Here is a 25,985-nt window from a genome sequence, read left to right on the forward strand (position 1 = left end):
AGAGAGGCCATGGCTGCAGATGAAGATCCGTTGGTTGCAGAAAGGTTATCGACTTAGCGTGAAATTGGAATCGATCTATTCTCCGATTTCAACTCTACTCAAGCGGATAAACCTTAAGTCGAGGCTTATTTAGGTAAGAAACAATGACTTGTTTTTTTTTCAATTAGACGATGAAATTGCAAATTTGATTTGTCCAAATAAATATTTTTTCGATATGGAGCCTTATTATAATGTGGATTATTAGTCATTGGTTTTTTATGGGTTTAATTATACACATTTAGTACCAGTTTGTCCTTTCTAGGAAAGAGTAAATAGATTTATTCAAAATCCAACCAAACATGAGTTAAACCCAAACTTTTAACTTTATCACCCACTATCCCCCAAACCAAACACAGTAATGAAGTTTCTGTAGTGGATAAGGATTTTAGCCCTTTGTTTATAAACAAATCTTTTGGGTGGTAGTTAATGTATTTGGAGTTGTTGTTCCAAAAAAAAATGTTAATAATTTTTATCCAAAAAAATTAAAAATTAGTGGGGTCCTATTATTGAGAAGCAGATCAAAATTCCTTTTCGGTTCCCAACACTTGGAATTTATGACGGGGGATTAGAATTAGGGTTTTTTAAATAAATATAATAAATTTTAAAAAAACTTAAACAAATATAAAAAATTTTAAAACTTTTAAAAAATATAATAACGTGGGGTTTGAAATCCCACTTCCTTGAAGAGTTAGGGTTTAAAACCCCGACTTTTCATTTGTTATTTTCGAGGAGTATATATATATATATATATATATATATATATATATATATATATATATATATATATATATAAATAATATTAATTATTTTCATTAGTATTTTTTAGTTTTATATTTACAGATTTAATTGTTTTTGCATGTTAAAAAAAGATTATTATGATTAAAAAAAATTTAGTTGTTTAAAATTTTTATAATACAGTTGAACTTTTATAAATTAATAATATAACGGCGATGATATTTTACTAATTTAAAAATACATTAATTAATTGATAAATTAATAAATTATTATTTATAGAGTATTGTTGATTCAAAATGAATATAGAGATTAATTATATAAGAAATTTGTTTTTATTAATTTTCATAGATTTATATAAGAGTCTTCTAAATCGAGATTGAAAAAATTATTATTTTCATAATTAATAATTATAAAAAGTATTTTTAAGGTTTTATATGCAAATATGTTTTTCCTATTATAAAATTTAGAATGAAATAAAACGATCAAATAAACTTTCATAAATTTAATTTTTGATAAATTAATAATTTTTATAAAAGATAATTTTTTTCAATCTCGACTTGGATTGATAATTTAAATTAATAGTTTTAATAAATTAATAAGATTATAATTTTTTTAAAAAAACTCTTATAAAAATCTATGAAAATAAACATATATAACCAAAATCACGTTCATTCAATCAAAAAATAATTTTTAAAATAATGATTTATTAATTTATCGGTTAATTGATATCTTTCTAAAATTGAATATCATTGATCAAAATATTATTAATTTATAGAAGTTCTACATTATTGTAAAATTCCAAACATCTAAAACATTACTAACTTTCATTTTTTTAAAAATACTATTAACCATACTCGTCACTTTTCAAACATGTAATTAATAAATTGAAAGAAAATAAACAAATGTCTATCTACCAATTCTAGGAGTAACAAAATATATTCTTTAAAATAATAATTTATTAATTCATCGATTAATTAAAACTTCTCTAAATTATTATTATTATTATTATTATTATTATTATTATATAAAGAATTTCCCCGTAGACGCCATATTTTCATTTACCGAGATTGATCTTATGTGTTATAAATATTAAATTTTAATTTTTATTAGTTTTTTTCTAAAATTTTGATATTTTAAATTTTTATATTTTTCTCAACTAAACACTATAGATAAGATAAATTGATAAATAAATTTTAAATTTATTTTTTATATTATTTTATAAATAAAAAAATAAATTTAAATATTATCGAAAAAAAAATATTTATACATTAAATGTAATATTAAATATATTATATGATTTTATACACACACAACGTGTGTGTGCGATTATGCTAGTTATTTTATAAAGAGAATATAGTCAAAATGTTTCTGTATATTTACTCATTTTGTGTTTTGGTCATTTAATTATTTAATTTTGGATATTGGTCCTATAAGTTAAGTTATATTTTGGTTTTTAGTCTTTTCTTTATGGATTATCGACGTGAAATCAGAAAATGATGACATACGAACTAAAAATTTTTCACGGCATAGAAAAATAATGATGAATCTGTTGTGGCGTCAATACTTGAATGTCATGTTTTCAAAATCAGATTGGACCGATCGGTTCAACCGATTCGACCAGGAATCGGTCACCGGTCTGGTCTAAAACATTCCAAAAAACCGTTTGACGGTTCAACCGACCAGAATCGGTCAAGAACCGACTAAGAACCAAAAAATTGATTTTTTGATTTTTTTTTTAAATAGTTTTTTTTTTAAAATCCTTAATTTAATATATTATTATATATACATGGTTATTTGAAATTTTTTCTTCGTTAAAAATATTATTTTATTAATATTAGAGTTTTTTAATTTATTTATTTATTTTATAAAATATATATAATTATAACTAATATTTTGAATATATTTATATAGTTATTTATTTTTCAAACGACGATAAATACATTTTTTTCTATTTATATAAATTTTTTAGGTTTTTATAATTTAAAATATATTATTAATTATATTAAATTATATAAACGGTTTTTTGGTCCGACTGTGCGGTAAAAAAAATTTTTGACTGATTTGATCGTTTTTTAAATTAGACCGGTTCGATCACTGACCTGATTATAAAAATATTGTTTAAATGAAAAATGACTAAATACCAAAACATAACTTAACTTACAAGGCCAAAATCAAAAATTGAATACTCTCATGACCAAATCACAAAACAAAAAAACTTACAAGACTATATTGAGTATTATTCCTTTTATAAAAGTTCGATTATATTACAAACTTTTAGGAATGTGCACGTGTGTTGCATGTGAGTATTTGACCATTGAAAACATGAGTAAAAAAATTATATAATACATTTAAATTAATGGTGAATTAACAAAAAAGAAGATGATTGATTTCATTAACACATAATATGTAGAAAATGAAAGTTGCATGTGGGTAATTGAACATTGAAAACATGATTAAAAAAATTAGATAATACATTTAAATTAATGGTGGATTAACAAAGAAGATGATGATTGATTTCATTAATACATAATATGTAGAAAATGAAAGGTACAAGAAAAAACATATGATTATTTTTTTTTATTTTTTATTTTATCACAGATTAGAAAAACAAAATTTATAAGCATGCAAAGTTGTTATTTATATGTCAAAAAAATGATTTCTCGTTTTCAGAAAATTTAGTTAATATGATTATATTAGTAAAAACAAAAACAAAATGCTAGTTTTAAGATCAATATTTTATGGCTATTATGGAATAAAAGGACTGTTGAAAACCTCGTTGCACTTCTGATACTTGTTCTGGAAATGTTAAATTTGAGGGCGTGACAAAGTTTCTAGTTTATCTGTATGTAGTTGTAATATTGGGAAATGTTTGTTTTCTACTTGTCAATTTGTTGAAGTTAACAACAGAATTAAAACCTTTGTTCGTTTTCTCCGATCCCGACAAATTGGTTCGTAAACGTACAGAACATAGGGCCCTCGGAAACATAGATTTTCGATCATCACACTTCTCCACAATCCCTATAATAATAATAATAATAATAATAAAAGACTAAAAGAGTGAACACATCAAACTCCAAAACCCTGCAATTCCTCTTTCACAATGGCCGAATTCGATTCCGATTCTAAGAAGATTTTCAAGTCACAGAGGGCATTTGTGACTACTCCAGTCCCAGTCCGTGGCGCGGTGAAGCGACGGATCTTTTCACACATCTTTTGCTTGCTGAAATATGCTGTCCAGTGCTGTGTTTGCTTCTTCAAAGGAAATCCCTCTGTTTTCATGAGAAACAGAGCATGAAGAGATAACCACGTGTTAAGCTCAACCAATTGATCAGCAGGTTTTCTTTTAGACTATAAATATATATGTGTGTTTTCTGTGATTTTGTTATACAATTCACATCTTAAGTTGTCATGTAATATGTTGCAAGTTTTACTTCACTTGGAGTCGTAATTGTCTTAATTACTTATCAAACTTTTAATTGTTTTTTATCCATCAAACTTTTAATGCAAAAACGGTGGTTTAATTTCCGGGTTCTTTCGCCTGTGTGAGGACGTTGGTGGGTTGACCCAAGGCGGGGAATAAAACAAGGGTGAATTGGTGTTCAGTCCCTAAATCCAAAAGCAAATTAAGAATCAGTCGCTTGTTAGAAAAAATTTGTTTGCACTCCCTCGGGCCACATTATTTTTTTCGGATAAAATTAAATACAAAACATTGAAAATATGGTACAAATACAAGATATTTGAGCACTAATTGTTCAAGATCGAGTACAAAAAATACAATTTTGAGTATAAAATCTAAACATCTTTATTAAAGTGAACTTGCAACATGTGTTTGAGTACTCAAAAATCATATATCTGTACCAGATCTAACACATTGGGTACTCAAAAATCACATATGCGTACCATATTTTCAATGTTTTGTACCGATTTTTATCCAAATAAGATAAATGTGTTATTAATATCAATATTTTTTAGTACTCGAAAATCATATATTTATACTAGATCTAACACATTTGATACTCAAATATCATGTATTTGTACCATATTTTTCATGTTTTGTACCAAATTTCATCCGAAACAAAACATGTGGGCCCAGGGAGTTTAAACAAAGTTTTTTTCTAACAGAGACTGATTATCAATTTAAGTTTAGATCTAGGGACTGAATTATAAATTACCCGGGTGAATTGGTGTTCAGTCCCTAAATCCAAAAGCAAATTAAGAATCAGTCCATTGTCAGAAAAAATTTGTTTGCACTCCCTGGGGCCACATTATTTTTTTCGGATAAAATTAAGTACAAAACATTGAAAATATGTACAAATACAAGATATTTGAGCACTAATTGTTCAAGATCGAGTACAAAAAATACAATTTTGAGTATAAAATCTAAACATCTTTATTAATGTGAACTTGCAACATGTGTTTGAGTACTCAAAAATCATATATCTGTACCAGATCTAACACATTGGATACTCAAAAATCACATATGCGTACCATATTTTCAATGTTTTGTACCGATTTTCATCCAAATAAGATAAATGTGTTATTAATATCAATATTTTTTAGTACTCGAAAATCATATATTTATACTAGATCTAACACATTTTATACTCAAATATCATGTATTTGTACCATATTTTTCATGTTTTGTACCAAATTTCATCCGAAACAAAACATGTGGGCCCAGAGAGTTTAAAAAAAGTTTTTTTCTAACAGGGACTGATTATCAATTTATGTTTAGATCTAGGGACTGAATTATAAATTACCCAGGGTGAATTGGTGTTCAGTTCCTAAATCCAAAAGCAAATTAAGAATCAGTCCCTTGTCAGAAAAAATTTGTTTGCACTCCCTGGGGCCACATTATTTTTTTCGGATAAAATTAAGTACAAAACATTGAAAATATGGTACAAATACAAGATATTTGAGCACTAACAACACTAAATTAATCTAGGCCGAGAAAATAAAATAAATGAAAACCTGAGAAAGAGAATGACACACCAAACATCCAAAAGTTTAACGATTTGATACATACGTGCCCACAAACAGTTCCAAAGAATATTATCTTTACAATCACATTTACTAAATTAACAAGATAAAAAACTTTAAAGTGCTAAAATAAAATTTTGCGGAAGACTGACATGGTCAGAGGGATGTACCGTGCCCGCATCGCGGTCCACTCGTTAGTCCTGCCCCTCAATGTCAATGATAAAATATACCTGCACAAAGTAGATGTAGTGAGCCTAGGGGCCCAACAAGAATATATGATGAAGTAACGAGTAAGAGATATACATGCACATGCCATTAAAAATAGCTTATACTGAAAATACATTTTCTTTTCTTAACTGAACCTCCAATAAAGAGAGTAAATTGAAACCATCGCATGCAAGACTGAACATGAGGACTGAGAGGACTGAACTGAGGACTGATAAACTGAAATGTAATATGATAATATAAGTTTTAAACTGATAAGCTGAACTGTGAACATATAAACCGTGAACTGTAACTGTGAACTGTAACTGTGAAATGTGAACTTAGATCCTTGATTGTGACTCTGTGATTTCGATCATGATCATGGCTGCAGTGCACTATGCCGCAAGGATGTCAGGATGTCATCCAACCCAATCTTGCCCTGTATTTGGTAAGAGAGGCCAAGATATCTTTCAGCTCCACATGAACACATGCTAAGGTAAAGGAACCCATAATGATTTGGTAAGGGAGGCCAAAACGTCTCCCAACCCTACACAAACACATGCTTTACTGTAGTCACAATCATCTCACTTCATTCATAAAATATTTTATTTCCTTCTTTCTTGCCTTGATTCACAGATTCAGCATGAAAATTATGAAAATGACTTTCTTTGAAAATATTTACTCGATTACTCGATTTATGAAATAAATGATGCAAGATGGTTGACAAAGATGGTTATTTAGGTGGCAAACCATAGCTAAGAATCTAAACTTTACTTTTGGCACTTAGAACGTAACCTTGGAAATCCACTTGCAATGGTTATAACATACTCATTTCTAAATCAAAACAACTTCCGCTTGATAACACGGTTCCCATGCACTCTATACTCACCTCGGAAGTCATCCTCGAGATACAAATCTTATCCAATAATTTCTGCCAATAAAGTTTTCGGGCAGCAACACTTAACATCTAAATCATCACCTTAACAATCAATAGCCTAGAACTCAACCAAAACTTAACCGAATTGTTTCCCACTTGAAACAACGTTTCCCTAACATACTAGGCTATTTCCAAACCCGTGCCCTTAACCAAAACATGAGTATAACATTGTTTTACATCACCATAACCAGACAGCCCCCAATACTTGGCAAATTCTACTCGAAAGCTCATCTCCCTCTAAAGCTTAACCATGGAACACCCATGTCCCCAAGCCTTAACATAAGACCTAGACCACTTCATAGTCCCGCACAACCCTTAAGACCGACTCCATTCACAAGCCAACAACCCATCCCGAGCAACAGTCCCCTGTTTCTGAGCAAATACCCCAGCTCGAGTTAGCCCCTGCCTCTGCCCCTGGAACCCGATCCTCTACAATACCAAACCGACAGCCCTTACCTCCAACTTTGCTAGCCATTTCACACATCCTAAGTACTACCATGTGAGCTACGTTCTCACCCATGGCAGCCCCTATTTCACCATCCAAGTGACACACATACTCGATCCAATCACAACCCAACACAATGAAGAATTCGATGTTGAGGCCAATAAAAAAAATGACCGAGACTCACAAATCCATACAACAAAAGCAACATGATTTGAACATAAGCATGTATATTCCTCCAAATAGAAATCTGCAGTATTGACAGGCCAACAAAAATTAAATAGAGGACTCGAACAGACCATGAAGAAAAACAGAAAAAAATCAAACAAGCATCCTATAATCCAGTAAACTCAAAATGCAAGCATGAAAACAAGCACCCGACATAATAATCCACTTGGTGGCCAAAGAAACCCATAATCTTGCCTTAAACGGCAAAAATCAGAAATGAGAAGCTCGATAGCTGGAAGCCGAGCTGAGGAAGGGAATGCTGGGACTTTGAGCCGCACGCCTGGAGGGAGAACCTCGCCGGAAGAAGAAGCTGCGGTAGCCGAAGGCTGGGAATGAAAGGGGAAGTATGAGGATCCGATCGCGAGAGGGAATGGGGAGGAAGAAAAACGAGAGGCCTTGTCTGATTCTTGGAGGAGGGGAAATACATATGGGCCAAGATTGGGCCTGAGTATAATCTTTAATGACCGATGAAATTGGGTAAGTGCAAATCCCTATTGGGTCGGTCCACATATTCGTAAGTGTATAGGTATGAAATATATAAAATGCAGTATTTTATATGGTGCGAGTGAAAGTGTTAGGTTCAAATTCCCGCAAATACTCAAGTTTGAAAATTCAAGAATTAAACACTTTAAATATCATGATGTCACGGCAACGAGTAAAATGTTTAAATAACAAGCAGAATGATTAAAATAATTTTAAAAAAACTAAAAAAACGTTTAAAAGCAATTTAAATAAATACACAAGCGGAAATAAAACCTTTAAAATGATTTGGACAATTAAAAGGATTTAAACAAATAAGCTAGACATTTAAAATAATTTAAAATAAATAATCGCTAAACTTAGGCTATTTAAAATACATAAGTTGGACACTCGAAAATATTTTAAAAAATAAACTAAACTGTTAAAAATTTTTAAAAGAATAAACTAAACAATTAAAATCATTTAAATATGCAAGCTTAAACTTTTAATATATTAAAACAATTAAGTTGCACAATAAAAAAAAATCATTTTGAATAAATAATAAAATATTTTATTAACACATAATTCACATAAAGAATTTAAATCAATAAACTTAAAAATAATAATCCTAATATTTATTAAATTTAATGCATGTGATTTAGTAGGTTGGATTTTAGGCGTCACAATTCCTTCCCCCCTTAAATGGAATTTCTTTCTCGAAATTCAAAACTTGCTAACTGGCTTCGAATACCTTAGACCAGATCAACACTAAATTTCTCTAACTCTGCCCCCACATTAGTTGGTCCAGGTCAGCTTTCGCTGCGCATTCTGATGCTTACTGTTATCTATATCGTCAAGGAACTGACTAACTCTTATTGCAATATAAAATTTACAATTCTTACATCTTTCCAAGTGGTCTTATCCTCAATTTACCTTCAGTCTAAATTTATCAATTTAAAAACATCATCCTACCGCATTGGTAAGTTCTACAACCTACAAGTTATTAGACCTTTATGTTATTGCACAACCTATATTTTGCTAACCTTATCCTACGTCGGAATTCCAAGAAATAAAGTCCATATAACCAATAAATAATTTATGTCGACCTTGACCACAACTTAAAAACTTTTTAACATCGAAGCTAGGCTTGATGTCTATTTATCAATTAAACTTAACTCATATAGTATACAACTCGAGCTCTTAAGAAATTCACAAATTCACAAAATACTTAGCAACAATCACTAAAATTTCCTAAATAGGATAGCAAAGGGACTATACATTCCTACCTCATTAGACCTCAAGATGTGAGATGAGTCTGACACATACTCCCACAACAATTCTCTACGGCATTACCAAATGATAAAAAAATTATCAATCTCCTCAAAAATCGTATAAGGATCGACAGAATGAGTTAATTTCCTTATATTCCTTAATCGTTAATATCATGGAACAATGATACCTTCAAGAACAACTTAATAACCATTTTAAAATTCTAAAGGTCCATGCCACGTATTAGTAGTGCTATGCTTAATGATCCTGGACTATTCCCAATCCCAGACGCAACGACTAAGAAATCCATAATTACACTTCAAGTCAAAATATACTACGAGCTATTATCCACTTATTGGATTAGATGGTCTCTAAGTACCAAACAATTCCTACATATCGTCTGAAGACATATCTTAAATCCCTAGTTCAACTTGACAGCAAGTCTGAAAATCCAAAAATTCTCAAAATATTATATGTACAACCTGAATTCATATTTCAAGAACTTAGTATACAATTGGACATCTCGAAGAGCTGTAACCCGATCGTATATGCTTCCTCAGTGTTCCTCTAGTACCTTAGTATTTCTCTAATGGTTAAATATACAACTTATCCAGAAAACTACTTGAATATTCTATTCATCATTCTGTACCCATAATGGATGCGTTAGTCTTATCGGTCGACAACCACAAAATATTAGAATGCAAATGTAAAGTACTCAAAAGTATTCTATGGACAGCTCTATTTCACTACCTCGCGACTGACCAGCCATTCAGCTTACCAAAATCATCTGTTTACTCTTAACGACCCTATTTAAAATTGGAACAACTTATTCAATTAATTTACTACCTAGCATTCTACTCACTAGAACCAGATATAATTGATAGTCGTCATTCCTCAAAACACAACGATAACTTAGGATTTTATCTAGCACTAACATTAATTCCCAATGGTCTAAACACTCACTATGCAGTTACAAGTAAGATTTCTACACAAGAAATCGAAATGATAGTTGAAACTATAATCCACCCAATTCCCTGTCATGGTGGATCATGAAAAAAAAACAAACATACAAGTAATGCTGCTCAATACGAAATGACATAGTGCAAGCATTACAAAAAAATGAGTTGAAAACAAAAATCTAGGTAAGTGAAAACAACTCACTCATAATTCAATTCTAGGGGTGAATGAATAATAATTGAGGCTCCATGAATAATGAAGCAAACAAGATACAAATCTCGTGATCATTCATCCATGGGTAATGAAATCATGCTCAAACAATCAAAGCACAATTAAGACAGCTAGTGTGACTTCAGTCGAGAAAAAATCACAAAAGTTAATAATCAGGGGAACCAACGGTCCTAAGGCATATTCAGATGTCAACCACAATATAAGTTGATCACCAAAAAGAAATGCAAAGTGAATCTTACTCACATCAACATGTGGCTCTAGAACCGAAAAAAATTTCAAGAAGTGTAAAACATGAACAAGATTTTATTAAGAAGTTCAACCAATGCCAAAGTAGCTGAATACAACATTGACTGATGTCATACGAATTCATGAATGAACAATGGATGTGCAAATAAATTTTGGATACTCAAAAGTATATGTTGCAACGGATTTGAGCACAAAAGAAGAAAAGGAAATAACGATCGGAATAATAGTTCACATAATTGAAAGGCTCATAGTAACAAATTCCCTATTATCCAAAAATCATATTTGACCCCTTAATAAGAGTAAAACTTAGGCTATTCATAATATAAAACAAAGTACGTAACCCAATTCCTTGCACAAGTTTTGATTCACTAACTTAACTGACAAAACATACACCTATCAACTTCTAAGAAAACTATGCACTTAGTTGCATCCGATTAAAATCTCATATAAGAAAACAACTTACAATAATAGCACACAATTGATATTTCCTAATACGCAAGTTTAATGTTTCCCACAAACTCCTACAATCTCATCAAAATTGATAACACTACCTAATAAATCAAACAACAACCACGTATTTTCTAAAACTGAAAGGAATATTGGTACACCAACTTCGTTTAACTTGAAATCGCATGCTATAAAAATAAAAAGTCAAATAGTGCACTTTAAACTATAAAATAAGTTTTAAACAAAAATAAACACTGAGCTACAGACTTAAATAAATTAAACATCTCGTTTTGAAAATATTTTTAAAAAGAAGATGACATCAAAACATTTAACATATCAATTCAAGTATGACTAACATATAAAATCTTTAAAACTTAAAGACTTTGAGGCGAGATTATTCGAGTTTTTTGCAACCGGCAGTAGCCACAACCCATACCAGAACCATGCTCTGATACCAACTGAAACGAAATCAAAATTACTTACAATTAATTATTGAATAAAATACGGGTTTTCAAAAAAATTTATAAAAATTTCGGCATGACCTATCTATTTATATAACAACCCACCTGACAAAGACAAAAAAAAAAAAAAAAAAACAAACCCCACCAACAACACTAAATAATCTAGACCGAGAAAAAAAATAAACGAAAACCTGAGAAAGAGATTGACACAACAAACATCCAAAAGTTTAACGATTTGATACATACGTTCCCACAAACAATTCCAAATAATATTATCTTTACAATCACATTTACTAAATTAACAAGATAAAAGACTTTAAAGTGCTAAAATAAACTTTTGCGGAAGACTGGCATGGTCAGAGGGATGTGTCGTGCCCGCATCGCAGTCCACTCGTTAGTCCTGTCCCTCAATCTCAATGATAAAATATACCTGCACCAAGTAGATGTAGTGAGCCTAGGGGCCCAGCAAGAATATGGGGTGAAGTAACGAGTAATAGATATACATGCACACGCCATTAAAAATAGCTTATACTGAAAATACATTTTCTTTTCTTAACTGAACCTCTAATAAAGAGAGTAACTTGAAACCATCGCATGCAAGACTGAACATGAGGACTGAGAGGACTGAACTGAGGACTGATAAACTGAAATGTAATCTGATAATATAAGTTGCAAACTGATAAGCTGAACTGTGACATATAAACTGTGAACTTTAACTGTGAACTGTAACTGTGAACTGTGAACTTAGATCCTTGATTGTGACTCTGTGATTTCGATCATGATCATGGTTGCAGTGCACTATGCCGCAAGGAGGTCAGGATGTCACCCAACCCAATCTTGCCCTGTATTTGGTAAGAGAGACCAAGATATCTCTCAACCCCACATGAACACATGCTAAGGTAAGAAAACCCATAATGATTTTGTAAGGGAGGCCAAAACATCTCCCAGCCCCACACAAACACATGCTTTATGTAAGGCCCTGAAATTAATTATTTTTCGTGATTATTGGAATTGATTATTATTTTATTTTAAAGATTTATTGAGCCGGGATTGAATCGAATTAAATTGGAAGTTTCAGGGAACGAAATGAAAAATGTGGATTTTATATATTATATCATGCAAGTAGCCTTCCCCATCACTCCATCACATCACTTCACTCTTCCCTTCCTCCTCCATTTCGTACGTACTGTAGCGAGAAGCCATGGACGGCTTTCAAGCTTTTCCTTCCCATGATTCGCACGATCCGACCGTCAGATTTTGATTCCGAGTTGAGTTTCACGATCACTGCAACGAGGGCTTCGTTCTGACGTAAGTTTTGCTACGGTCTTCGAATTTTGATTTTTGTTGGGTTGTCAGAATTTGATAATCTTCGAGTATGTTGTTATTGAGTTAGCTTAGACCGTGTATTCGGTTCGGAAAAAAAATGAAGTTTGGATTTTATATGATTTTTGAGGCCTATATTCGAAAATGAGTTGATGGATTTTGTTGAGGTTTGTTGTGTTTTGTTGGTTGAGAAGTTGATATGGATGGTATAGAATGGTTTGATAATGTTGATGATTTTTGGTTTGAACGATTATAGCCGTTATGCCGTCGAAATCGAGTTTTGGTTTATCGGTTGTTTGTTTGGTTCAATTCCGGATTTGTTTGAGTTGTTGGATTGACATCGAATCCGTATAATCTTCATTTTTATTTTTTGATTGAAGTTTCGGGTTTGGATCGAATTGAGAATCGAAGACGGTATATTGATTGAGTTTTCCTTGTTTCGATTTGTGGTGATTCGATTGATTATTTATTTGAGTTCGTTGTTATTTTCAGATTTGAATCCTCGACAGACTTGAAAGGTAAAAGATGACATCGAATATGAATGGGGTAGAATACTCGAGTTCGATTGATTCTCGAGCCCCGAAAATCACATACTACATGTTAATTGCTTGTGTGAACTTGTTTGATTATTTCGTTTACACTTGCATTCATATTCAGCTGATTACTCGATTCGTTTTGAAATTAGACGATTTAGGGAGCTATATTGAAGTGGCTTTGGATTTCGAGTTTTTCCAAGTGCCAGAATACTTCTTATAGTTGCTCTGAAGTCTAGGGGTTGAGTTGAGCGACATCCACCTCGAATGGGTGTGTCGGTGAGTTGTTGTGAAGACTTGGCCCCGGGATCCCAACCAAATACCGATTGATATTCCGATTATCTGATTTGATAGTCCCGAGTTTTGAAGTCATGCACACATTCATTCTCATTTTGATTTGTTATTGCATTTCAATATGAGGTGTTTATCTGTTATTGCATGCCTGTCTCTTTTACTTAGAAATAATATTTCTAACCGGTTTATCCGGCTGTTGTCTTTGTTTGTATGTGTACTTGGCAACAGGAGGATCAGGAGCTGGACCGAGTCGTCTTGGTTAGCTTGGGGTGAGATTGATAGAAGTGAGACTCCGCGTTGTAGGGTCGAGTTTGTTGGACTTGTATTAGTTTTGTTGAGTCATTTGAACTCTATTATCGAACTCGACTTAGTATTGTATTTTGGGCAGAACTTAGATTATGGCATGTTCTACATATTGTTTTGTATTGTGCTTGAGTTTGGATTGATTGGAGTTGCCTTTGAATTATTTTTCCCAGGCTTCTCTCCCTCTCTGTCCGTTTTGCCTACGCGCGGGCGAGGCATCACCTCGCGCGCGCGCGAGGAGCCTGGAGTGGCTCGAGAAATTTTTCCCGCGCGTGCTCGAGCTCTCTCCTCACGCGGGCGCGAGCATTTTCGCGAGCCTCTGCTCGCGTAGCATGCGTGCGCGCGAGGCTCTTTTAAAAAAAAAAAATTTTATTCGTTTTTCCACGGCTATTCGTGTTCGATTATGATTAATTATTCGAGTTTAGAAGATTAGAAACGGGGTCTCACATTAAGTGGTATCAGAGCGATAAGATTCTTGGATTTGAACTAGAGCGAGCGGGGTAGATCGAGTCCGCATGAATTGAATTCTCGCATGTGATTGATTTATTTAAATGATTATTTTAAATACGTGCGAGCATGCTTTATTGATTCTTGAATTAATTAAATTACATGATTTGTGATTTAATTTATAAAGCATGAATTACGTGATATATATCTGTAAATGTGCTATTATCTGTCATTGGATATCCGTGAGATTCATGAGTACTCATAGCAGAATTTGGACACCGAGGTTTTGAGATTGAGATTGAGTTTGAGATATTGTGTCCTAACCTTTGATATCAGATGGCACCTCGTCGATCTTTGAGAAGGAATCCACCACCTTTGACTCCTCCTTCTACTGAGAATCCGCCGCCAGTTATAACTCCTCCGAATGATCAGGATAGTACTGGAGTGGATCAGTTTGATGCAACTGCGACCCCGATGGAGACTCTATTGAAGAGATTTCGATCTTTTCGACCGCCTACCTTGACTGGTACTTAGAACTCCGTTGACTGTGAGAGTTGGCTAGAGGATATTGATCAGCTCTTTGATTCTCTCGACTATACCGATGACCGCAGGATCAGGTTAGTCATTCACCAGCTTCAGGGTATTGCCAAGAATTGGTGGACCACGACCAAGAGGGCCAATGAGAATCGAGGCACCGTAATCACTTGGAGTTTGTTCAAGACCGAGTTCTACAAGCGGTTCTTTCCGATCTCGTATCGAAAGGAAAAGGGTGCCGAATTTGCGAATCTGAAGCAAGGGAATCTGAGTATCGAGGAGTACATGAGTAAGTTTGTCTCTTGAGGTTTGCACTTCACATTGCAGATCATGAGGAAGCCAAAGCCGATCATTTCATCAATGGCTTGAATCCTGAGATCTTTACCTTGGTCAATACCGGGAGACCCAAAAACTTTGCAGATGCTATGGATCAGGCAAAGGGAGCCGAAGTGGGACTTTTGATGCAATGAGGAAATCAGATAGCTCCTCAGCAGCAGCAGAGATCTTTTCAGAATCAGCCTGTTCAGTTTCAGCCTCAGCAATCCCAGTATCAGTACCAACCTTCTCAGCAGTCGAATCAGTCTCAGAGGGTTGAGGGAGGCAGCGGTGGCAAAAACAGACGAGATCAGTATCGACCGAAGGGGAAGCAATTCAAGAAGTCTGGGAGCAGTTCATCGAGCTCCGGTGGCTCTAGACAGTTCAATTCTGGGCAGAATTCAGGGTCTTCAGGAGCATCGTGTAGCAAGTGTGGAAGACGCCACCCAAGTGATCAGTGTCGAGGCATGTTTGGTAGTTGTAATATCTGCCAGCAGCCGGGTCACGTTGCTAGAGTCTGTCCTCAGCGAGGATCTGATAGAGCTCAGAGCGGCAGTTCTTCTCGACCGCCAGCTCAGCCCGAGAGATCAGCTTCTGCAGTCCATTCTTTTCAGCCCCAGCAGCAGTCTCATCAAGGAGGTAACCAGAATCAGAACCAACCTCCTCGACAGCAGGCGAGGGTGTTTGCCCTGACAGAGGATCAGGCCAATGCAGCTTCGAATGACGTGATAGCAGGTAACTATTCGATCTTTGGTTATCCTGCATTTGTTTTGATTGATACAGGTGCTTCTCACTGTTTTATTTCTGAAAGATTTGTCGTGATGCATGATTTATTTGCTGAGCCATTATCTGATGTCGTTTCTATCACTTCACCTTTGGGTGGAGGAATTATTTCGGTGAGAATGGTCCGAAACTGTGTGTAAGAATCCGAGGGGAATTCGATTGAGATTCACTGCATTGTACTTGGATTATCTGATTTTGACTGTATTGTCGGGATTGATGCTCTGACCAAGTATAGGACGACAGTAGATTGCTTTCAAAAAGTGGTTCGTTTCAGACCTGAGATGGCAGATGATGGGAAGTTTTTTGATAAGGGTTCTCGATCCAAGATTCCTTTGATTTTTGCGTTTTCCATGTCTCGTTTGCTTCAGAGAGGAGCAGAAGGATTCCTGATTTATGCAGTAGATGTGCAGAGGTCTAGCCCTGAGTTGACTGAGATATCGGTGGTTAGCGAGTTTCCGGATGTTTTTCCAGACGAGATTCCTGGTTTGCCGCCGATTCGAGAGATCGAATTCAACATCGATCTTGCACCAGGTACTCAGCCCATTTCGAAATCACCTTATCGAATGGCTCCGTTAGAATTGAAGGAGTTGAAGGAGCAGTTAGAAGATTTTATTGCCAAGGGATACATCCAACCTAGCGTATCGCCTTGGGGTGCTCCAGTGCTCTTTGTGAGGAAGAAAGATGGTTTTATGCGACTCTGCATCGACTATCGCCAGTTGAATCAAGAGACGGTCAAGAACAAGTATCCTCTACCTAGGATCGACGATCTTTTTGATCAACTGCAGGGTTATTCAGTGTATTCGAAGATAGATCTGAGATCAGGGTATCATCAGCTGAGAGTTCGCGACGAGGATGTGCCTAAGACAGCTTTCAGAACCAGATATGGGCATTTTGAGTTCGTAGTCATGCCGTTTGGTTTGACAAATGCTCCAGCAATTTTTATGGATCTGATGAATCGTATCTTTCAGCGGTATTTGGATGAGTTTGTTATTATCTTTATTGACGATATTTTGATCTATTCGAAGAACCGTTCAGATCATGCAGAGCATTTGAGGATTGTATTGCAGACTTTGCAAGCCAAACAGTAGTATGCTAAGCTATCAAAGTGCGAGTTCTGGTTGGACCGAGTTGTTTTTCTAGGCCACATTGTATCAGGAGATGGAATTTCTGTTGACCCCAGTAAGATCGAGGCTGTTATGAATTGGCCGAGACCGACATCAGTGCCAGAAATCCGAAGCTTCATGGGTTTGGCGGAGTATTATCGCCGATTTATCGAGGGATTCTCTTCCATTGCTAAGCCGATTACCCAGTTGACCCAGAAGAATGCACCGTTTGTTTGGTCCGAGGAATACGAGGCCAGTTTTATTGAACTGAAGAGGAGATTGACCAGCGCTCCGATCTTGTCTATTCCATTAGGTTTGGGAGATTATTCCGTTTACTGTGATGCTTCTCACCGTGGTTGATAAGTGCATTTTGTATGCATTAGTTCGTGATATTTTTATGTTTATTTTGTGTGCATTCATATTTTTTTTATGTATTTTTATGTGTTTTAAGTGCATGTGTGTGTATTTCACTACTCCGGTTAATTTTGTAGGAAAATGGTTTTTTGAAGAGTGAATTACGGAGCAGCCTTGATCAAAAAATCATATTTAATTTTAGAGAGATGCAAATCCAATCTCCACCATTCCGAATGAAGTTCATGATGTTTTAAAGCTGCTGTCCAAATTTCAGCTCGATCCGACGGCTCAAAATCAAGATATGAATTTTTCAAAATCGTCGCGCGGTGTAGAAAAATTTTCTCGCTCGAGCAAGACATCCAAAAAAGCATTCGAGACAGAATGTTGCTCGCTCGAGCGAGAGGCTATGCTCGCTCGAGCGAGCAAGATGTGGAAAATCACCTTCGGGCAGAAGATGGCTCGCTCGAGCGAGACCCTATGCTCGCTCGAACGAGATACGCATGCAGAGTTTTTTAAAAAGGAAATTCTTGCTCGGGAATGATACTAACTTTTGAAGACCCTTGGGCATATAAATACCAATCTAATCATTAGAATAAGGGTTCCCATTCAAGATTTTCAGAGACGGCGGCTACCGCAACTTGGGAGAGAAGATTTCTCGTTTCTTCTTCTTTTCTTATTTTTATTTTCAATTCATGATCAAAAACTTTGTTTGAATTATGAAATTAATTTTTGAGTAGTTTTCTCTTTCGATCAAGGCCACGTGATTGGGCCAGACAATTTATGTATAGAACTCGTTTGTTTGTTTGAGATTTTTAGACTTAATTTGAATTTATTGTTTATCAAATTTATATTTGTCTTACAAATTTCTTGGCCAGTTATTTGTTTGCTTGTTAATCAGTTTCAAGTCGATAGAGGAGATCTCGAATTCGATCACTTTGATATTCAACATAGTGTAAAACTGACTAGAAATAGAATTCGATTTCATTATGCGGTTTAGGTGTTTACTAAATTTTCACAGTTATTCATGTATTCAAATTTGATTAGAATTACGAAAGATTAGTTCATCAATATTTGAATAGGTTTGATTGTTCTAGAAATAGTCCTTCGAACGAATTAGAAAAATTCTCGTGAATTAAGATTAAGTCTGATGTCTTAGATCGACTTCTTGTTACATGAGTTGTCTGGTACCTACGTAAGTCCTTGATCGAACTTTTCCCAAATTTGAAGTAATCCAAAGTTTTCTGCTGTGTTTTAATTAATTTAATTTTTATTGAAATTTTATTTATTATTTAAAAATCTAAATCATCTTTATTCATTAGCCTAGATTAAGTAAAAATAAATATATTTTGGTAATCATATATTTACAGTCCCTGTGGGTTCGACACTTGGACCTTTATCCACTATATTATTACTTGACCTGGTACGCTTGCCAGTTGAATTTACTCACACCGATTAAAGCGGTCAAGTTTTTGGCACCGTTGCCGGGGACTGTGTTGATATTAGAATTTTTATTTCGCTTGAGATTAGACTGTTTTTTTTTATTTTTAAGATTCTGAATTCCTCTCTTTTCTTTATAACTTTCAGGTGCAGGTGCTAGTAGAGATGGCGGACAACCGTACTATTTGGGATATTATTAGGCCGCCAACTGTAGGCTATGGATCTAGCATCGTTCGCCCCGCTGTTGAGGCGAACAATTTTGAGCTGAAACCCTCTACTATTCAGCTAATACAATTTCAAGCTAGATTTGGGGGCACATCTGTTGAAGACCCCTACGCTCATCTGGAGCGTTTTCTGTCAATCTGTGACACGTTCAAGGTGAATGGGGTAACATCTGATGCAGTGCGACTGCGGTTATTCCCATTCTCTTTACAGTGCGAAGCCTTGGAGTGGCTTGATGACCTGCCGACTGGTTCTATTACTTCTTGGGCGGAGCTTGTCCAAGAATTCCTAAAGAAATACTTCCCTCCTACGAAGATGGCTAAGTTGTTCTCTGATATTATATCATTCAAGAAAAAGGAAGGAGAATCTCTACATGCGGCATGAACCAGATTCAAAAAGATGTTGAGGACATGTCCTCAGCATAATCTTACTCAAAGCCAGTAGACCCAAACATTATATAATGGAGCCGATCAGTCGGTTCGATCTATGCTGGATGCTGCGGCTAATGGATGCTTGTTCAGGAAGACGCCAGCTGAAGCCTGGGAGATCATTGGCAACATGGCAGAGAGTAACATTGGGTGGCCGGATGTGAAGAGAGAGAAGAAGGCTGGAGTTCTAGAGGTTGATGCTTTAATGACCCTGAATGCGAAGATTGACGCGCTGACACACCAAGTGGCACTCATGAAAACAGCGCCGGTCAATCAAGCACAAGGGAATATGCAACAAGACCAGCAGTTATTTGAAGTAGAGGTTGTTAATTTTATGGGCAATCAAGGAAGGCAGCCATACAACTCCAACAACAGCTACAGTCAGAACTGGCAGCCCAAGCAAGAGGAGAAAAAGCCGAGTTTTGAGGAGATCATGATGAAATACATGTCGGGCACTGAGGCTCGCTTGCAGAATCAGGAGAGCATGCTGCAGAAGCTGGAAATTCAGATGGGCCAGATTGCAACCCAACTGTCCACACGTCCTGTTGGAGTTCTGCCGAGCAACACTGAACCAAATCCCAAAGGCATGAATGCAATTATGGTAGTAACGAGATCACAATCTGAACAGTTTGAGAAGCAACCGGAAGAAGAGAAGGCTATGGAAGGGCCGAAAATTGATGAAGAAAAAGAGGAGGTGCGTGCAGAAAAATCATCCACGACAGGTAAGAAAGGTAAGACTTCAAAATTTGAAGTTAATGAAAATGTTGATTTATCTACTTTAACTTTCCCCCATAGAGCTAAGCAACTGCTATTTGATTCTCAATTTAAAAATTTTCTTGAAATTTTCAAGAAACTGCATATTAACATTCCTTTTGCAGATGCATTAGCTCAGATGCCGAGATATGCAAAGTTTTTGAAAAACTTGCTGAAAAATAAGAAAAAATTAACTGATCTTACGCAGGTTACAGTGAATGAGGAGTGCTCAACAGTGCTGCAAAAGAAGCTTCCAACAAAATTTCAAGATCCAGGGAGTTTTTCTATACCCTGTCATATTGGAAGTCTGTCTTTTGATAATGTGTTGTGTGATCTATGATCGAGTATAAATTTAATGCCATATTCTATTGCTCGAAAACTAGGAATAGAAAATATTGAACCTGCTGCTATCTCTCTCAAATTTGCTGATGGTTCTATTAAATATCCGAGAGGGATCGTAGAGAATGTCCTAGTCAAGATAGATATTTAATTTATCCTATAGACTTTGTTATTCTTGACATGGTAGAGGATTTAGAGGTTCCCCTGATTTTAGGACGTCCTTTTCTTGCTGCTAGTAGGGCGTTGATTGATGTTGAGAGAGGAGAGTTGGTGTTGAGACTGAACGATAAACAAGTAGTTTTTACTATGTCTAAGTCGGCTACTGAGAACCCAATTTTGAAAGCTTGTTCTGCTATTCGTTTGATTGATATGCTTGATGTTGTTGGTGATGCATGTTAGCAAGTAAAGTTGTCTGCAGGAATTGGTCCAATGAATAAAATTTTTAATGATGTAGCATGCAAGTGCAGGACTGATTCGAGTTTTTCACAGAAGGTGGATAAACCATCTTGAATTTCGCCACTCAAGAAAGGAGTATAGTCAGGCTATAGACTATAAATTTAGCGCTGACTGGGAGACAACCCAGTGTTTTTGCTTTTGTTTTTTTATTTTGTTTTTGTTTTGTTTTTTTGAGTTTTGTTTTTTTGTCTCATGCCAGTTGGTCGTGCCTGCCGATATTCTAGAATGCTGATACCGTCCCGAAGGATTCTGTCAAGAAGGAAGAGAATGAATCGAAAATCAGGGGAGTGTTATTTTTGTTTTCTTTGTGTTTTTGTTTTTCATTGCATTGTGTGTTTGTTTGCATTCTGTTCATTGTTCTGAAGCATTGAGGGCAATGCTTTGGGATAAGTATGGGGGGGGGGGGTTAGACTAGTATTGCATTGTCTATGTGTTTGTGTTGCATCTGTCGTGTTACGTATTTGTTTTCATACAGTTTGTGTTGTTGTTTGCATTGTTATGAGTGAGATGAGTCATAATAGCCAATGATGATGAAGTTTATGTTGAAAAAAATTTATTTTTGAAAAATTTTGCTCTTGACTTGACATGAGAAACTGTAGGTTGAATCGTGAATATTTATAAGCAATTGTGTTAGACCAGTGGAGTGTAACGAAAGATTTGATGAAGTTTCTGTCTGTTTGACCATTGCACGACAATAGGTGGTTTGTGGATCTTGATTGTGTTCTATGAATTTTGATGAGGCTCTAGTTTATACTTATGATCTTGGGCGCACCTAGAAAAAAAATTTTGTATGCAATTCCATCCGGGCCTTGAAAGGATTAAAATCCTATAAAAAATTAAATTTAAGGCTAAATATGCGGGTTAAATGGGATTGATGCTCCATCCGGGCTATAGACGAGGGGATTAGAAAGAAAAAATAGAATGATTTTTCGTATCCTAGCCAGTTATAGCTAAATCAGCGGGTAATTATTGGGGCTAAAGCAATACTGGGTGCAAAATCCGGAGGTGTGTAATTCATTATCTCAAGGGAGGTGGGTATGTCTAGAGGTAGTTGGAAGGAGTGGACACTTGAAAAGTGAAACTTGCACTAAATTGTCATAGGTTACTAAGAATTTTTGAAACGAATTCGGTCTAAGTTGTATGAAACTGGAATGACATTTCACACACACACGTTCACGTTAAACCGAAGGTGTATTATGAAAATTTGAGAGCATGTCTGTGATTTTTTGTTGGTGATTGAACTTCTCAGAGGCTGTGCACATTAATGACTTGTCCTTACTTATGTTGTGTTTGCATTTTATTTTTGCATGTCTTGCTCGAGGGCGAGCAAGAGTTAAGTATGGGGGTGTTGATAAGTGCATTTTGTATGTATTAATTTGTGATATTTTTATGTTTATTTTTTGTGCATTCATATTGTTTTTATGTATTTTTATGTGTTTTAAGTGCATGTGTGTGTATTTCACTACTCCGGTTAATTTTGTAGGAAAATGGATTTTTGAAGGGTGAATTACGGAGCAGCCTTGATCGAAAAATCATATTTAATTTTAGAGAGATTCAAATCCGATCTCCACTGTTCAGAATAATTTCATGATGTTTTAAAGCTGCTGTCCAAATTTCAGCTCGATCCGACGGCTAAAAATCAAGATATGAATTTTTCAAAATCGCCGCGCGGTGCAGAAAAATTTGCTCGCTCGAGCGAGAGTCTATGCTCTCTCGAGCGAGCAAGATGTCCAAAAAAGCATCCGAGACAGAATGTTGCTCATTCAAGTGAGAGGCTATGCTCGCTCGAGCGAGCAAGATGTGGAAAATCACCTTCGGGCAGAAGATGGCTCGCTCGAGCGAGACCCTATGCTCGCTCGAGCGAGATACGCGTACAGAGTTTTTTAAAAAGGAAATTCTTGCTCGGGAAGGATACTAACTTTTGAAGACCCTTGGGCATATAAATACCAATCTAATCATCAGAATAAGGGTTCCAGTTCCAGATTTTCAGAGACGGCAGCTACTACAACTTGGGAGAGAAGATTTCTCGTTTCTTTTTCTTTTTTTATTTTTATTTTCAATTCATGATCAAAAACTTTGTTTGAATTATGAAATTGATTTTTGAGTATTTTTCTCTTTCGATCAAGGCCACGTGATTGGTCCAGACAATTTATGTATAAAACTCGTTTGTTTGTTTGAGATTTTTAGACTTAATTTGAATTTATTGTTTATCGAATTTATATTTGTCTTACAAATTTCTTGGCCAGTTATTTGTTTGCTTGTTAATCGATTCCAAGTCGACAGAGGAGGTATCGAATTCGATCACTTTGATATTCAACATAGTGTAAAACTGACTAGAAATAGAATTCGGTTTCATTATGCGGTTTAGGTGTTTACTGAATTTTCACAGTTATTCATGCATTCAAATTTGATTAGAATTACGAAAGATTAGTTCATCAATATTTGAATAGGTTTGATTGTTCTAGAAATAGTCCTTCGAACGAATTAGGAAAATTCTCGTGAATTAAGATTAAGTCTGATGTCTTAGATCGACTTCTTATTACATGAGTTGTCTGGTACCTACGTGAGTTTTTGATCGAACTTTTCCCAAATTTGAAGTAATCCAAAGTTTTCTGCTGCGTTTTAATTAATTTAATTTTAATTGAAACTTTATTTATTAGTTAAAAATCTGAATCATCTTTATTCATTAGTCTAGATTAAGTAGAAATAAATATATTTTGGTAATCATATATTTACAGTCCCTGTGGGTTCGACACTTGGACCTTTGTCCACTATATTATTACTTGACCTGGTACGCTTGCCAGTTGAATTTATTCACACCGATTAAAGCGGTCAGTGGTCTTGGATGCATTCTTATGCAGAGGAAGCATGTCATAGCTTATGCTTCGAGGCAGCTAAAGCCGCATGAGACTCGTTATCCGATCCATGACCTTGAGCTTGTGGCGATTGTGTTTGCTTTGAAGACCTGGCGCCATTATCTTTATGGCGAGTCATTTGAGATATTTTCGGACCATAAGAGCCTGAAATACTTGTTTTCCCAGTCCGAGCTTAACATGAGACAGAGGAGATGGATGGATTTGCTTAAGGATTTCTACATTGAGATCAAGTATTATCCTAAAAAGTCGAATGCAGCTGCGGACGCTCTTAGTCGGAAGCTTTGTTCCTTATCTCTTTCTACGAGGGGTTGTCTCTCAGTTGATTGAAGACTGTTGTACTTCTGGTTTGGAGTTTGAGACCGATAGAAGATCCATCAGAGTTTTTGCAATTCAGGCAGAGCCAGAGTTGTTTCAGTCGATCAGAGAGGCTCAGAAATCCGATCCGAGCAGTCAGAGTTCGATTTAGAAGGTTAGATCAGGTCATCAGTCAGAGTTTCAGGTCAGGGATGATATGTTATTCGTGAATAACCGTATTGTTGTGCCCGATGTTTCTGGGTTGAGACAACGTATTCTTTGAGAGGCGCATTACAGTCGGTTCAGTGTTCATCCAGGAGGCCGAAAGATGTATAACGACTTGAAGACTCAGTTCAGGTGGAATCAGTTGAAAGGAGATGTCACAAGGTTTGTGTCCCGTTTTCTAAATTGTCAACAAGTGAAAGCCGAGAGGAAGAAACCAGGTGGATTATTGCACTGTTTACCTGTACCGGAATGGAAGTGGGATCATATCTCTATGGATTTCGTCACCAAGCTACCGTGTTCAGTCAGAGGTTGTGATGCGATTTGGGTAGTGATTGACCGGTTGACGAAATCTGCTTGTTTCATTCCATACCGTATGACATACCGTCACGATCAGATGGCCGAGTTGTATGTCAGAGAGGCTGTGAGATTGCACGGCGTGCCGAAGTCGATAGTATCAAACAAAGATCCGAGGTTTACTTTTCACTTTTGGCACAGTCTACAGGTGGCATTGGGTACTCGTTTGCACTTGAGCACAGCGTATCACCCTCAGACCGACAGTCAGTCCGAGCGTATGATCCAGACTTTGGAGGATATGTTTCGCGCAGTAGTGCTTGACTTTGGCTCAGGTAGGTAGGATTCTTTGCCTCTAGTGGAGTTTTCGTACAATAACAGCTTCCAAGCGAGTATTGACATGGCGCCTTTTGAAGCCTTGTACGGGAAAAAGTGCAGATCTCCGTTATTTTGGGATGAGATTTCAGAATCACCTGAGTTGGGTCCAGATATGATTCGCGATATGGCCGAGCAAGTGAAGTTGATTCGAATCAGGATGAAGACAGCCCAAGATCGACAGGACAAGTATGCGAACATCAGACGCAGACCACCATGTTTCGACCTAGGAAACCGTGTGTTTCTGAAGATTTCTCCGTTCAGAGACACTGTCAGATTCGGGAAGAGAGGAAAGTTATCTCCAAGATTCATTGGTCCATATGAGATTCTGGAGAAGATAGGCGATCTTTCCTATAGGATTGATCTTCCTCCGTCTCTTTCAGGCATCCACGATGTGTTTCACGTTTCGATGTTGCGGAAATATCATCCGGATCCGTCGCATGTTCTTCAGCCAGACGGGGCCGAACTTGATGAGACTCTGAGTTACTTCGAGCGACCGATTCAGATTCTTGACAGAAAAGAGAAGCAGCTCAGAAACAAGTCGATTCCGTTGGTGAAGATTCAGTGGAGTCGTCACGGAGTTGAGGAAGAAACTTGGGAGACCGAATCTGATATGAGGCAGCGATTTCCAGAATTGTTCGATTGAGGTGAGTTCGTCTTCGGTG

General features: G+C 35.8%; 1 protein-coding gene and 1 long non-coding RNA gene across 3 annotated transcripts in view; one reads left to right on the top strand and one right to left on the bottom strand.

The window, feature by feature from the left end:
- On the top strand, nucleotides 1–25,520 carry LOC140886568 (uncharacterized). 2 transcript variants are annotated; one of them, XM_073293210.1, is made up of 3 exons: nucleotides 1–133; nucleotides 3,920–4,109; nucleotides 19,209–25,520. In XM_073293210.1, exon 3 carries the CDS (start codon nucleotides 19,770–19,772, stop codon nucleotides 20,802–20,804), a length of 1,035 nt encoding a protein of 344 aa, XP_073149311.1. In that variant the 5' UTR covers nucleotides 1–133; nucleotides 3,920–4,109; nucleotides 19,209–19,769; the 3' UTR covers nucleotides 20,805–25,520. The 2 variants fall into 2 exon arrangements, with proteins under 2 accessions (XP_073149311.1, XP_073149310.1); XM_073293209.1 differs by lacking the exon at nucleotides 1–133 and having other exon boundaries at nucleotides 3,642–4,109.
- LOC140886569 (uncharacterized) overlaps nucleotides 11,852–25,985 on the bottom strand; it is a 17,555-nt gene continuing 3,421 nt past the window's right edge. The window contains exon 2 of the long non-coding RNA XR_012151612.1: nucleotides 11,852–12,065. This is a non-coding gene — a long non-coding RNA (uncharacterized lncRNA). The remainder of the gene's footprint in view (nucleotides 12,066–25,985) is intronic.

Source organism: Henckelia pumila, chromosome 3, assembly GCF_033568475.1.
Source record: "Henckelia pumila isolate YLH828 chromosome 3, ASM3356847v2, whole genome shotgun sequence".
In the NCBI taxonomy this organism is placed as follows: Eukaryota; Viridiplantae; Streptophyta; class Magnoliopsida; order Lamiales; family Gesneriaceae; genus Henckelia; species Henckelia pumila.

Excerpts from the sequence above, each read along its gene's own strand:
- LOC140886568 (XM_073293210.1), top strand. The coding sequence starts at position 19,770 with ATGCTGGATGCTGCGGCTAATGGATGCTTGTTCAGGAAGACGCCAGCT.